General features: G+C 50.8%; 5 protein-coding genes across 5 annotated transcripts; all 5 read right to left on the bottom strand.

The window, feature by feature from the left end:
- Positions 1-152: 152 nt before the first annotated feature.
- TbgDal_XI13990 (hypothetical protein, conserved) lies at positions 153-1,160 on the bottom strand (the record flags this gene model as incomplete). The annotated part of the gene is made up of 1 exon (XM_011782242.1): positions 153-1,160. One exon carries the CDS (start codon positions 1,158-1,160, stop codon positions 153-155), a length of 1,008 nt encoding a protein of 335 aa, XP_011780544.1.
- Positions 1,161-2,026: 866 nt separating this feature from the next.
- TbgDal_XI13980 (hypothetical protein, conserved) lies at positions 2,027-4,780 on the bottom strand (the record flags this gene model as incomplete). The annotated part of the gene is made up of 1 exon (XM_011782241.1): positions 2,027-4,780. One exon carries the CDS (start codon positions 4,778-4,780, stop codon positions 2,027-2,029), a length of 2,754 nt encoding a protein of 917 aa, XP_011780543.1.
- A 314-nt stretch (positions 4,781-5,094) lies between these two features.
- Positions 5,095-6,150, bottom strand: TbgDal_XI13970 (hypothetical protein, conserved; the record flags this gene model as incomplete). Its single annotated transcript, XM_011782240.1, has 1 exon — positions 5,095-6,150. The coding sequence occupies one exon, from the start codon at positions 6,148-6,150 to the stop codon at positions 5,095-5,097; it is 1,056 nt and encodes a 351-aa protein (XP_011780542.1).
- Positions 6,151-7,189: 1,039 nt separating this feature from the next.
- TbgDal_XI13960 (hypothetical protein, conserved) lies at positions 7,190-8,851 on the bottom strand (the record flags this gene model as incomplete). Its single annotated transcript, XM_011782239.1, has 1 exon — positions 7,190-8,851. The coding sequence occupies one exon, from the start codon at positions 8,849-8,851 to the stop codon at positions 7,190-7,192; it is 1,662 nt and encodes a 553-aa protein (XP_011780541.1).
- Positions 8,852-10,011: 1,160 nt separating this feature from the next.
- TbgDal_XI13950 (serine/threonine protein phosphatase, putative) lies at positions 10,012-11,925 on the bottom strand (the record flags this gene model as incomplete). The annotated part of the gene is made up of 1 exon (XM_011782238.1): positions 10,012-11,925. One exon carries the CDS (start codon positions 11,923-11,925, stop codon positions 10,012-10,014), a length of 1,914 nt encoding a protein of 637 aa, XP_011780540.1.
- Between the last annotated feature and the right edge of the window lie 283 nt (positions 11,926-12,208).

The raw sequence follows: 12,208 nt of genomic DNA, 5'->3' as shown, positions 1-12,208 counted from the left end.
ATCCGTTGTTAGTTGAGCAGTGTGATTACCACCACTAAAATTGGACACCTTAAGCGTGTTCACAAATTGGCATGACGTCCTATCGAGGGAAAAACCTGCAGCATGGGAGGAAGAGATGAAAAGCAGAAGGGCAGAGGAGTTGTTGGGGGACATCACTTGAACATGTGCTGATGCTCCTCCCGCTCTTCCACCTCCGGAGTTTCAGCCGCTGTCGCCATAGACTCCGCCTCCCGCACTTCCACAGCATTCCAGTCCCAAAACATCATGTCATCACAGTTCTCGATCGGTAGATAATTCACGTTGCCGTGGAAGGGTACACGGAGCTTTTCAACTAAAGGCTCCACCCGCAGGAAATCCGCAACACTTGCGTCCGTCGCAGCAAGCTCCACCAACATACCGGCGAGAGCCACAAGTGTGTAATCTTCACGCTTGACGGCCAGCGCGGCTTCCCGCACCTCACTGTCACTTACAGGGGTTGACTTCTCCTGATAGAGATCTGGCGAGAAGGGAGCACAACGCCGCGACTGCAGCTGTTGTCTTTGTGTCCACTCAAACTCTGCTTCAAGCATGGCAGCTTGCCGTTGCGCACGCCTGCTACCCTCAGCCGCCACGGTGATGTCACTTGGCGCTTCGCTCCGCTGGTGTGGGTGACAAAACCGTGGTCGTCTCGGCTCAAATGCCTCCAGTACTAATGTTTGCACGGGGGAAAAACGATAATTTATCTCGGCATCTATAAAAAGAATGCGCTTGGGAGGGGCATTCAACTCAGAGGCCACTTCATTGAGGTAGTCTTGAAAATTGCTGCGAGCGGCGGCGCCCGGTTTCCTTCCTCTGTACATGTTATTTCGATTCCCCGCTGATCCAGACGTAGGGTCGTGTACCATACGGTACTCGCATGGAAACTCCTTTACGTTGAGCAACTTTCCATCGGAGTCACAGTTTGGGAACGGAGCGAAGAGTGTTACGTCGCAGCGGAGGCGTCTTAGTGTTTCGCCGAAATACTGAAGAAAGGGTCGGCACTTTATTTGCGTGGAGATACGGGGATGCGGGGCAACGAGGGATCCGTACAAGCGAATACCGATGACTAGCCGCGAGCGCAGTTTAATGGTTTGTAACCCTGTGGTAAGGGGTGTCAGTGCGTTGCCTCCACCAGCAGTCATATTCGTGATCGATGTGCTGGTGGTTGTGGCGGCTAGTTAAAATGTATTAAAATAAATAAAGTGAGAAGAAATACAAGCACTCTGAAGGCGCATAAAAGTGCACGAGCATACAGGGGGAAACCATAATGTCTAGGACGCACCGCCAGTAGGAAGAAGTTATTCAATACAACACAATTCTTCTTTTCTGTGAGTAGTGGCCCGTTGATGATCAGAGTACAGAGGCTTACGGGCATTCAGGCTCAGTTTCTATCTCTCAACTAGCCAAAAATGGTGCTAATTAAGAAGACAAAAACCTTCACTTCACGTCCTACGTGCCAGCCTGTCACGTAATGAAATGAGGGGAAAACGCTTTTGGGCAAGAGCCCCACATCTTCTCTAGTACCACTCAGCAAGATCGAGCGGGTGGGGACTGCATTTTTCCTTTTCCCCAAGCCCCTGCTCCCGTTAAATCCGGCTTGAACACACACGTGACACAACCAAAAGCACATTCCAGCAATGCACATAGCACTGCACAGACGTAGTCAAACTGAACGACCCCGGCGGTTGCTTACCGCACCTGCAGATGTTCCTAAATGTAGAAAATGGCACTCTTCTGTTAATAATAATTCAAGTAGGAAGGCTCAGGTTAAAGGCTCAGCAGCAATGATCAGAATAACAACCTTTTCCCACCCCTTCATCGCCTGTACAACTGTCCTGGCAGCATCGGGTTGCCCAGTAACGAACAGACGGCGGGAAATAAAGGGGATACGCGACACCAATGACGAGAGTTACCCATCGGCGTGTACTCTCTCCCCATCAGTACACTTTCGCATGAGTTGTCTGAGCTTCCTTGTTCCACACATACGGAGATACATACATTACTTCTTTTAATCTACATTTTTTCTTTGCGCCGCTCTAATAACAAGAGGAATGGAGCGGCGCTGGGATTTCAGCTTCACTCGCCTCATATACTCGGCATCCATTCTCTCTTTTAGCCTTAGCCGCATTCCCAATACCCGCTCCTCCTTCTTCTGCAGTATTCGTTCTTCCTCCTCCAGTTCCTCCCGACGGCGGCGAGCCGTGACGCGATCGGGCTTCGGGGTTTCGCATCCTCCGTTCCGACACGGCGATTCAACTAAAGCCGTTGTGTCCAGCCGTGGAGGGGACTTTGACAGCGCACTTAAGAGCGGACGCAACCGACCAGTTTCTCCTGGTCGTTGCCTGGGAGAGCTCGGTGAGGCTCCACACTTGGGGCTGGTGAAACCACGTTTACTCTTTGCTGGCAAACGTGGGGGCACTTCATCGTCCACAGTTGTTGACGACCCCTCAGGTTGTGCTGCTTCGGAATCGCCCTCCTTTACAGACTGTTTTTCTGTACCATATAAGCGCTCGCGCCACAGGGATTCTGCTTCCTTTTTAATCCTTTCCTCAAATAGTTGAAGCTCATCAACCTTGCGAACCTTCGGCAAGCGGCTTTCACGAACACTTTCATGAACCCTATAAACGGTGTTACGCATACGCAGTGATGTATCCACCACAAAGAAATCATCGGGTAAGTCGAGGACAAAGGCGATCAGGTCGTCCACTTCCGTTGGGTTCTCCTCTGGTATTTCATAAACATCGTACTGGAACATTTCCCATGAGGTATGGCAACGAGAAACCAGCGTGTGAGCGTCGTTAAGTGCCTTTTTCCGCTGTTGCCGCCGCCTTCTGTACCAGTAAGAGGTAGCTAACAACTTTTCGATTGTGTGCCGATTTTCAAGCTCCTCTAGTGCATCTCGACGCTTTTTCATGCTTTCCATGCGATTATTGTGCGACTTAACGGAGCCAGTAGTAGAAGAACTGGGGGACCCCAATACATATGTACCCAGCGAATCATTAGCTTCTTCAACCTCCAGAAAAATCTGTGGTGACTCCAGTTGGTTGGCTTCTCTGTCCTCTGCCAGCAGTCGTTCAGCCTTCTTGTGAGCGAAAAGCACCTGCCGCGACGATGGGATTTTGTACGGTGCATCCTCGCACTCCTCGAGGATCCTGCGCTTCATTGCATACGTCTTATAATTGTCGGTGTTATGGAAGTCAGTACACCCCAGGTTAATCACATCCTCTGCCGTGAAGCCGTTGATCCCGCTTATCAGAGCAGGAATGTCCCTCGGTTGTTGTGGAGGGGGACGACCCTTGCTATGGAGGGGCGCCATCTTCGGCTTCGGCACCATCTGAAAGTCCAAATTCGCATTGCTGTTGCCACCATTAAGGGTGAAACTTCGCTGTTTTGGAATTCGATGGAGCGTACGCGTTGCGGTTTGCTCGTAGTCCTGTTCCAACCTCTGTTTCAGCACCTCCGTCACATTGGTTGTGATGCCACGTGAACTAGAGTGGATGGTGTGTTCTGTCTCCAGCAGACAGATGCGAATCAAACACCACACCTCTACATACATGTCGCGCGTCACCTCCTCGAAGTTTCGGAGAAATATAAATGGGAAACTAAAGAACTTTTCGAAGAAGGTATCAAATGACACCAGCTCTGATGTCCCGCGGAACGCCCACTCCTCTTCGGCGATCGCAATATTTGATGCGGAGTTATTCAGGGGGAAAAACAGATTCAGTAGGTCTAGCACGAATTCAACGAACACATCCTTTGTCAACCGACCATCTTCGTCGTGCGGCAGCATGTTGTATACGTCCCGAACCGACTGCCGCACCATTGGGGAGCTGTTGTGGAAGGCACACCAATTCAGGTAACCCTGATCCACGTGAACTTTAGACGGTGAGGGTGCGAGCCCCTCCCAAGTAGTTGGTGGCGAAATAGTTTCAACATTCACCCTTCCCTCCATTACGCTAACTGTCGTATCACCCTGGAGGCGCAACAGCGGAGACGTGAACTCTGGCACGTACATCAGATGTGCCCTTCTGGTGGAACTTTTTTTTTCACCGTTAGGGTTGCGACTTCCGAGAGCCTCCTCATGGAGAGCACAACATATTATTTTGTACCTCAGCAACAGAAGACTCTGACGCCATACTCCAAGAAACTCGCCACCCTGCCGGTAGATATGAACAAACAAGGGGTTATGTGCTAGAGCTTCTCGCGCCTTCCTATCTGATGGAAGTTGCACCTTTTGCAACTGTCTGTGCACACAACCGGTGGGCCACATACCCTGATGCGGTGGAGGCCACTGTCTAATAAACCCCATCGGCGGGAGCTGTTCGTCCCAAATGTATGAAAGACCGTAAAGCCGATTGTCTGCTTTCTCCTGCTGAAACAGCCTCTTTATTTCATCGTCAACGCGGGACTCGTGGTCCTGTCCAAAAACGGGAAGAACCGTGGTTGTTGCCGAATCCCGCAGCGTCTTCAAGGAGGAAGTTTTCATGATAGTCGATGGGTGCCTGGTGGCCCACTTGCTTTCACCCTCCAGTTGTACGTACTGCGAAGAAGAAACGAGGGGAACTCCATATTCGCGCTCGGCTGAAAACAACTTCTCTGGGAAGTCGCGCACCACGCTCATCTCCTTACGGTAGCACTCTGTTGCTATCCGCCGGACACGTTTCCTATAGGAAGGGTCGAGCACGAGCCGCTTCCACCATGGCAAATCTCGTGCACGATTTATAGAGGGCTTTGGCTCCTTTGTTTCCTTAACACTCGTCATGTTGGAGCTACACCTCCCTTCGTCCTTGCTGAAACGAGCCAAACATAAATGTGTACGAAACAGCAAAGAGAGATGGAAAGGTTTGCAAGAGACGGAGGAAGGGGGGGAAATGTAAGTTTGTTGGGCGCATCAAATATGTTCTTCACTCTTTTTTTAGTTTCCTTTGAATATATCCCAGCTACAGTTTCCAAGAGAGGTTGCGTGCTCCACTTTAGCAGATTCAATGTTCACCGATTATGTAACCTTTGAAAGATTCAACATCGTCCCCTCCTCTCTATCCTGTTGCTCCGCCACTACCACCAGGACATGCCCACTTACTGAGCCATGAAAACCTCAACGAAACGACGTTTCTCACGAAGTCCAACGTTCAACGCACATCGTGGGCGAGAGATCCCACAAAGCACTTGACGCACTTTTGTGCCTTCAACCACCACAACTCCCTCCACTGCCTCCGCCGGGGGGTCGGTTCCCACGGATGCCAGGCGTGCGGTGGCCGTAGGAAACTGCGGACTGTACCACGCGGGGTCGCGGCTCCCATAAAGTGAAGCGCTCATAGAGAAGAGATACGAGAGAACGCTATGGGGTCGCACGACAGTATGGAGGGCCGCTGTGTCATAACTCAGAGCACTTACTAGCAAGCGCGCGGGTGTAACGCCCACTCGAATTGGGGAAATATTTAGCATACCTTTCCCATTGGTACAGCTTCCCTCTGCGAAGAGCACCAGTGGTACGCCAAGGCGGTGACAGCGACGTTGAAGCAAAGTAATGTCGATCGGCAGCGCCTCACCACTGTGGGCATTACTGCTATCGTCTGCCACTGTAGAAAGAAAGGTAGAGGTTCCGGTATTGTAAATGTGCCACCACACCCGCCACCGCTGCAGAGGCGACGGTTCCATCACAAAGAGGGTACCATCTTCATCTTTTTTGCTCTTTTCCGGGGAAGATCCGGCTTTGCCACCGTAGAAGGCTGCGACGAAGAGTGGAATCTGCTCCGCCACTTCAATAACACACATGTCCCAAACAGACTGAAGATTAGCGACCACCACATCCCCAGCGGAAGGTGACAAAGAGCCGCTGGTTGGCACGCGCGCAATGGAAACGTTACCGAGGGAGAATAGGAGGCCACGCAGCAGCCCACGCTGCAGCCCTCCGAACAACAAATGCGACAGAGACGAAAGGCCCGGCAAAAGGTAAAACAAGTAATTGAATGTATCCACCAAAAACAATAGCGACATTATGACAACCGCAATGACGCAGCGTACGGGAAATAGAACTGCGGCAAACAGGGTGGAAAATGCTGTTGGAGTTTTCATGGAGATGAAAGGATTGATGCCGGTGGCGGCATCACCAAACTTCCTGTACTTCTCCATATTGCACTGAGATCACCAACAACACGGTTTGCCCCCTCTCACACCTCAAAAGTATTATTTACGGCACCTAGTGAACTTTTGCGGGAAGCACGCCACAATCAGTTGACGTCGCAACACACCGACCACTCAAGAAATATAACAAAACATAAGAAAAAAATATATAACTAGTGGTAGGTGCAATTCCACGAACAGACGTTATATCACCGGGAACAAATTGAATTTACATCGACAGTTCGTTAAACGAAAGGAGCGGAGACGTCCGTGTGGTGCCCACGCCCCCGTGCACCAACATCCCATATCCCCGCGACACTGTGCGAAGAGAGGGTAAGTGCCGCAGCTATCATTTCAACTCATGCAGAATTAAACCACTAGCCATTCAAAACACCAAGTGAGTTGTTGCTCCTGCAACCGTTGGCGTGCGCGGAGGGCGTTTGACGCCACCTGAGGGTACTGGGCAGCGTAAAGAACAATAAAAAACAGAAAAAAAAAGGGGAAAGTGACGCTGTCAAAGAAAAAAAAAAGACATGTAGTACCGCATACCTGATTAACCCACTGGAAAAGGTTACGCCAAACAGTACGATCGGAGCGAGAGCGACGTGTCTTTGTCGTAGAAGCACATCGATACATATGGGACTCTACTGACACAAGAAAAACAAAGGTTACTGATGGACTTTAAGTGAATCATTACCGGCCGCAATGTATTCGCCGTAATGAAACCGAGGGTAGCCGTCACCCTCATCCAAGACATAGGCGTTTGCTATCCAAAGTGGCCAACCGGACGGTCGCCGACATCATCGTTTAAACCTGTTTTGGAAGTTCACGTAATGACCAGTGCCAATGCAATATCTGGCACCAACTTAACAGGTGTACACGTATAGAGCCGCAACTACAGTTCTTATAAGACGCTGCCACCTCTTCGTTCACGCGGTACACCCGCCCACATTGTGACTCGGCTACTCTTTCGTCGTGCGCCAACAAGCGATTTCCTTGTAGACTACTTGCAGGTTCGCTTTTTGCCACTCCTCTCCCCGGATCGCCTCTAACGCGTGCGAACACGCTCCGTACGGTGCAAAGGCGACACGACATCTGAGAGCATTTCATTAAAATAGTGATAGTCAACAAGTACCTCCCTCTTTTCCGGGGACATGCGCACCACCTTATTGGAAAACCTGTAGTGCTTTATTATGTCGTCCGCGGCATATGTGTGCCGAGCAGAAATGTGTCTACCGCTTTCCATTTCAGTTGCGTCAAAAGTTACCACAAGCTGAAATGAGCAGGGAAACGCTGCGGTAGCGGCTGGTCCCCTCTCTTCCTCGGATATCGCTTCCTGCGGGATCGCGGGAGATGCCACCTGCAGAGAATTCAGCGTGCAAAGACTATTAGTCATATTATGCTTTACATAGCGGTAGAGCGGGCTGTAACGGTTAATCGTGTGCGTGATGTCCACTGGGAACCATAACAGTAGTCTACCGTCCCGCCCATCGAGGTGCTTCTCCCCAGAACATGTCCATCTTAATTCCTCAACTTGAATGGACACTTGCTTCAGGGCACTCTCAGGTGAGTTGATGGGAACGTATGAACACCCCGACCCCGTAGCCCCGCCAAAACTGGCCCCGCCATCCGCATCACTGCTACATGAACTCGTGGCAGGCGACGACAGTACTTGGCGTTTAGAGGTGTGTTCACGACCTCGTTTCCGTTTCAGGTGTTCCTCTGCCAACACCTCTACAATATGCGACTCGGCGTCCGCCCACTCCCTCGATTCGCGATCCATTCTCGTTACATCATCAAGTTCTCCCTCGCGTCTTTGCGGATGGGTTTCTGTCTGAACGGTACCGTCGCTTATATGGTGTTCCAAATGTTTCGATAACTGGCCCGATCGCTTACTCTTGTCATCAATGTGATGATGACTACTAGTGGCGTGCCGTCGTGTCTCCGTTCTGTCCACTGACCTCTTACGCCTCTTGCGTTGATGCCTTGAGTTGTCTGTTGGCTCTGATGTTACAATGAAGAGCCGCAGCTGACCATGTGCGAGTGCCTTGCTCGAACTGCTGTTAGCCATGCGAAAAGTGAGGTCCCAGCAGTCTCGATCTTTTGTACCCGGGGCCATTGCCAGCGAGCAAAAGTCACTGAAGACTATGCGGTGACCTAACTCCTCGCCATACGCCGCCTTTCCAACAACGAGTGCGGCAACAAGTCCGACGAATATGATGTTCCCAAAAGAAAGCAGTGTTACAATGACCGTACGTCCGGTAAAGCACACGTGATGCGGATCGAGCATGGTGTCTTGCTGCTCACCAACATAACCACCGTTAGCCGCAAAGCTAACAACGGTGAAATACAGAGCGGACACCCACGTTGAGCCGTCTTGGGCACCACACCCGCGGGCCCACACAACATACGCTGCAGAGAACACGAATAGTATTCCAACGTACAATAGAATTGTGTACGTGATTAGTAATGACCACGGTTGTGAACGAAGTGTGTAGAAGATGGATAGCAACGCAAAGTTAAACCACCGCACGCCCACTTCACGAGTGGAAAGACATCCCTCATCATTAAAAGCACGAACAAACTGTTTACTCCCACCTCGTGTCGAGTCCGTCGGTGAGGCCAGAAGTAATTCGGGATTCACCAAGGGCTTCTGCCGTTTGGGCGCAAGTGAGTGGCCACGAAGTTTCTGTGACATCCTCGAGCTCATAAAAGAGGAATAGTTAAACGGTAAACACAATATATTTTGCGAGTAGCACCGACCCCGACTGACCGCACTTACTTCCTTTGGTTGTATGTGTGAATATTCGCAGCCTCGCCTTTTCTGCCGCACCTACGAGTGTGTCTTCAAAAAATAAAAACCGTGGGCCACTTGATGAATTCTTTGCCTTCGACAGGTGCCACCTGCTTCAGTTGGAGCCACTTATTAGATGCAGCTTCTCTCGAAGCGCTAGCGCCCACGACAAAGAAAAAAGTGAGGAAAAGCAATTACGGTAAAGCAGAATATATATATATATACATGGAATGCAAGTGTAATATGAAGAAGAGTGGAGAAAAAAGGCAATGAGCCATATTTCATGGTTTGATGCCCATATGCTTTCCCGTTCGTCGCAGCTCACTTCAACAATCTAAGGTTTTGTATATGCGGAGGGATGTGGGACAGCGGGTGTACTCCTCCACAAAAGATGGGACGGCCAATTCCGGCACGAATGACACACGCCCAGCGACTTAAACCATTGAAAGAAGGAGAGAGAGAATCAGGCACAGAAGAATGAAGGTAACTGCGTGAAGGAGGAATATGGACGTGGGAATAGTTGTCGGAGAGATATGAAATAGTACCAAAAGTGGTTGCACGGCGCATTTATGTTATCCTCAAAAAGATGACAAAAAAGGTTAAATATCTGCTCTCTAGTTGGGAACCGCACGCTCTCCATCTTAACCCCCGAGTTCACTGCATACACTGGACAACAACTACCGGGCGCAGTGTCCTCCTGCGGTGGTCTGTTCACACGTGAGCGAGAATGCAGCGAGGAAGACGCAGACGCGCTTCCTTCATCCCCCTTCTTCTTCTTTTAACGAAACATCCCTCCATCCTCCACATAGTAAAACCAGCGCTTCTTACCACCAACTTGTAGATATGCTGTTCACAAACTACTGATGTGTTCTCCCACCAGCAGAGCTTGCACATTTTTGTGGAGGCACGCCGATTTCGTTCGCACGCCCTTGCTCATATTTCAAAGCTGCGAAAAGGTCATGAGGTTGTAGGGTGGTGAAAAGATGTAAGCTTACCTTGTCACTCACTCCCCACATGATGTTGTCTGACGCCATGAAAATCATCCACCATCTTTCGGCAGCATTACCTGCTTTATGTCACCGCGGCCCGTTTTCCAGTTCCTCGTTTCCGTGAGCTGTGGGAACGTTGGTTTCCGGGTCCATTTCGATACTGTCCGCATTTTTTATAATCAACCTAATTTTCCCATCTGCCACCAGTACTACTCCCGCCCCATTCTCGTGTCCTACGTAAGCACTGGTACTGAAGATTGTGAACACTCTTGCGTTCTTGCTGAGCTTCAGCCCATCCGACTTCTCCTGGTGAGCACGAAAAATGTATTCGTAGTTATGGTTGCCTAAGAAGTCGTCAACGGCTTTACTACCAAAAAGGATGACACCCCGGCCGCGGGGGTTGTCGCCGAAACCCCACCGGTCGAGTTGAGTTTCATCCTCCGCAGGGTCCGCCCAACAGGTGTCCATTGCAAGTTGCCGCAGTTGTCTCTGCTGAGGCGTTTCATCGGCAGGCGCCTGGAACAAGGTCCGCATCACAGGGAAATCCCCACGGCTCAGCTGTGACAACCGATCGTCTGCACCACCGCTATATCGCGGAATACCCCCGTGCGTACAGAATATCTTTCCATCAATATTTGCGGTGAGTGGGAGATAGGCGAAGGTATCGCTCACGCAGTTCCACACTTCCTCACCTAATGTGAATCCAAACAACTCACGGCATTGTGCACGGAAGCTCGTGTGACCATAACCTGCGATATCACCGCTTACGAGACTGTCTTCGTGGTTTCCACGAAGGAGAAGTACCTTGTCCGGGGCCAATACCTTCATGGCAAAAAGGTAGGCAACGACTTCTACACTGAAGGGGCCACGGTCAACGTAATCCCCAAGGAACACAAAGCGATGCGGCGTGTAACGAAGGTCCTGAAACGAAATTAGGTTGTCCAGAAAATAGAAAAGATCAATGAAGTTTCCGTGGATGTCGCCAAAGACATAGCACGGAGAATAACTGCTTCCATGGCGTGGTTCGCTTTTCAACACCCGCTTAACCTCTTCGCAAAGACTGCAAAGTGCCCGACCAAAACCCTCCACGTCGTCGGAGTTGTGCCTGCACTCATTATTCAGCGTAAAGTTTCTCACGATGTAATGAAACACTGCACTACCTCGAGAAGACATGGGTGAGGGTGCACTATAGCCGTCAATAACTTGTTGGTTAAAGGTACGTAGCGTCCTGTGGGACACCAGGCCATCTGATGCTAAGGAGCCCTCGCGCACACCGAGCGGTCGTCCACTACTAAACCGCTGGATATCATGACGAGGTGCATCAAGGCTCGCAGATATCGGTTGCACGGACATCGGCGGCCGACACGAACTAGGATCGCGAGGAGGGGGCTCGCTCTGGTCGTCGGCCCGACTGAAACCAACCATTATGGACGGTCTGCAACCCCCACAACCTGAGGTGGCGGAAACAGCCGCTGCAGCAGCAGCACCGAACGTGACACCACGCAGCTCTGCACCACCGCCAGCAGGCCCATCAATTCCCATACTTGGGGAACGAATGATGTCACAGTGGTCTGCGGAAAAGCGCCCGTGCGGGTCGGACTCATCGCGCATTGCTGACATGGAAACGGCAGGGGTATCCGGTTCGCGCATGTCCGGCCGCTTGTAGCTTTTGTCCAGAATAGAAGAGAGTGGCACAGTCATGGAGTTACCGTTCTCGATTACGAGAACGGAGAGCGAAACAGTGTAGCTCCCGTATTGTCCCCCCACGCTACTTGCCAGCGTACTGAACCTGCTGGGCGAACACGAACCGACATCACACGAATGGCGAATCGAAACACGAGGTTTGCTGACGTCCGGAATCCTGTTTTGCGAGAGGCGCTGCCGCAACTGTTCTACCTCGTCGTACAACTCCGCATTCTTCCCTTGCAGCTCTAACACGCGCTGCATGAGCTCTTCCTTCGTCAGGGATGCAAGCGCCTTCACCGCTTCTGACGATGACATCGCTCCGCCTATATGCCAGTATGTATATTCTCCCGGCCCTCGCTCGTATCTGGGCAACAAATACTGTATAGATTGCGGCTATTGTCCCTCTTTCTTGGTCTCTGTGTTAAGACTCAATACGACAGCAACGCACAAAACGTCCCTGCCGTCCCCAGAGACGTAAAAAAAAGAAATAAAAAATAGTTAACTAGAGTGCTTGCGAAGAATAATGGGGTAGAGAATAAAAAGCACACACCAGGCGAAAGAAGACAACATCACACAGAACTAGAGTCCACAAGATAAG

This window comes from Trypanosoma brucei, chromosome 11, assembly GCF_000210295.1.
Source record: "Trypanosoma brucei gambiense DAL972 chromosome 11, complete sequence".
NCBI lineage: Eukaryota > Euglenozoa > Kinetoplastea > Trypanosomatida > Trypanosomatidae > Trypanosoma > Trypanosoma brucei.
This window is presented reverse-complemented; position numbering and strand designations above follow the sequence as displayed.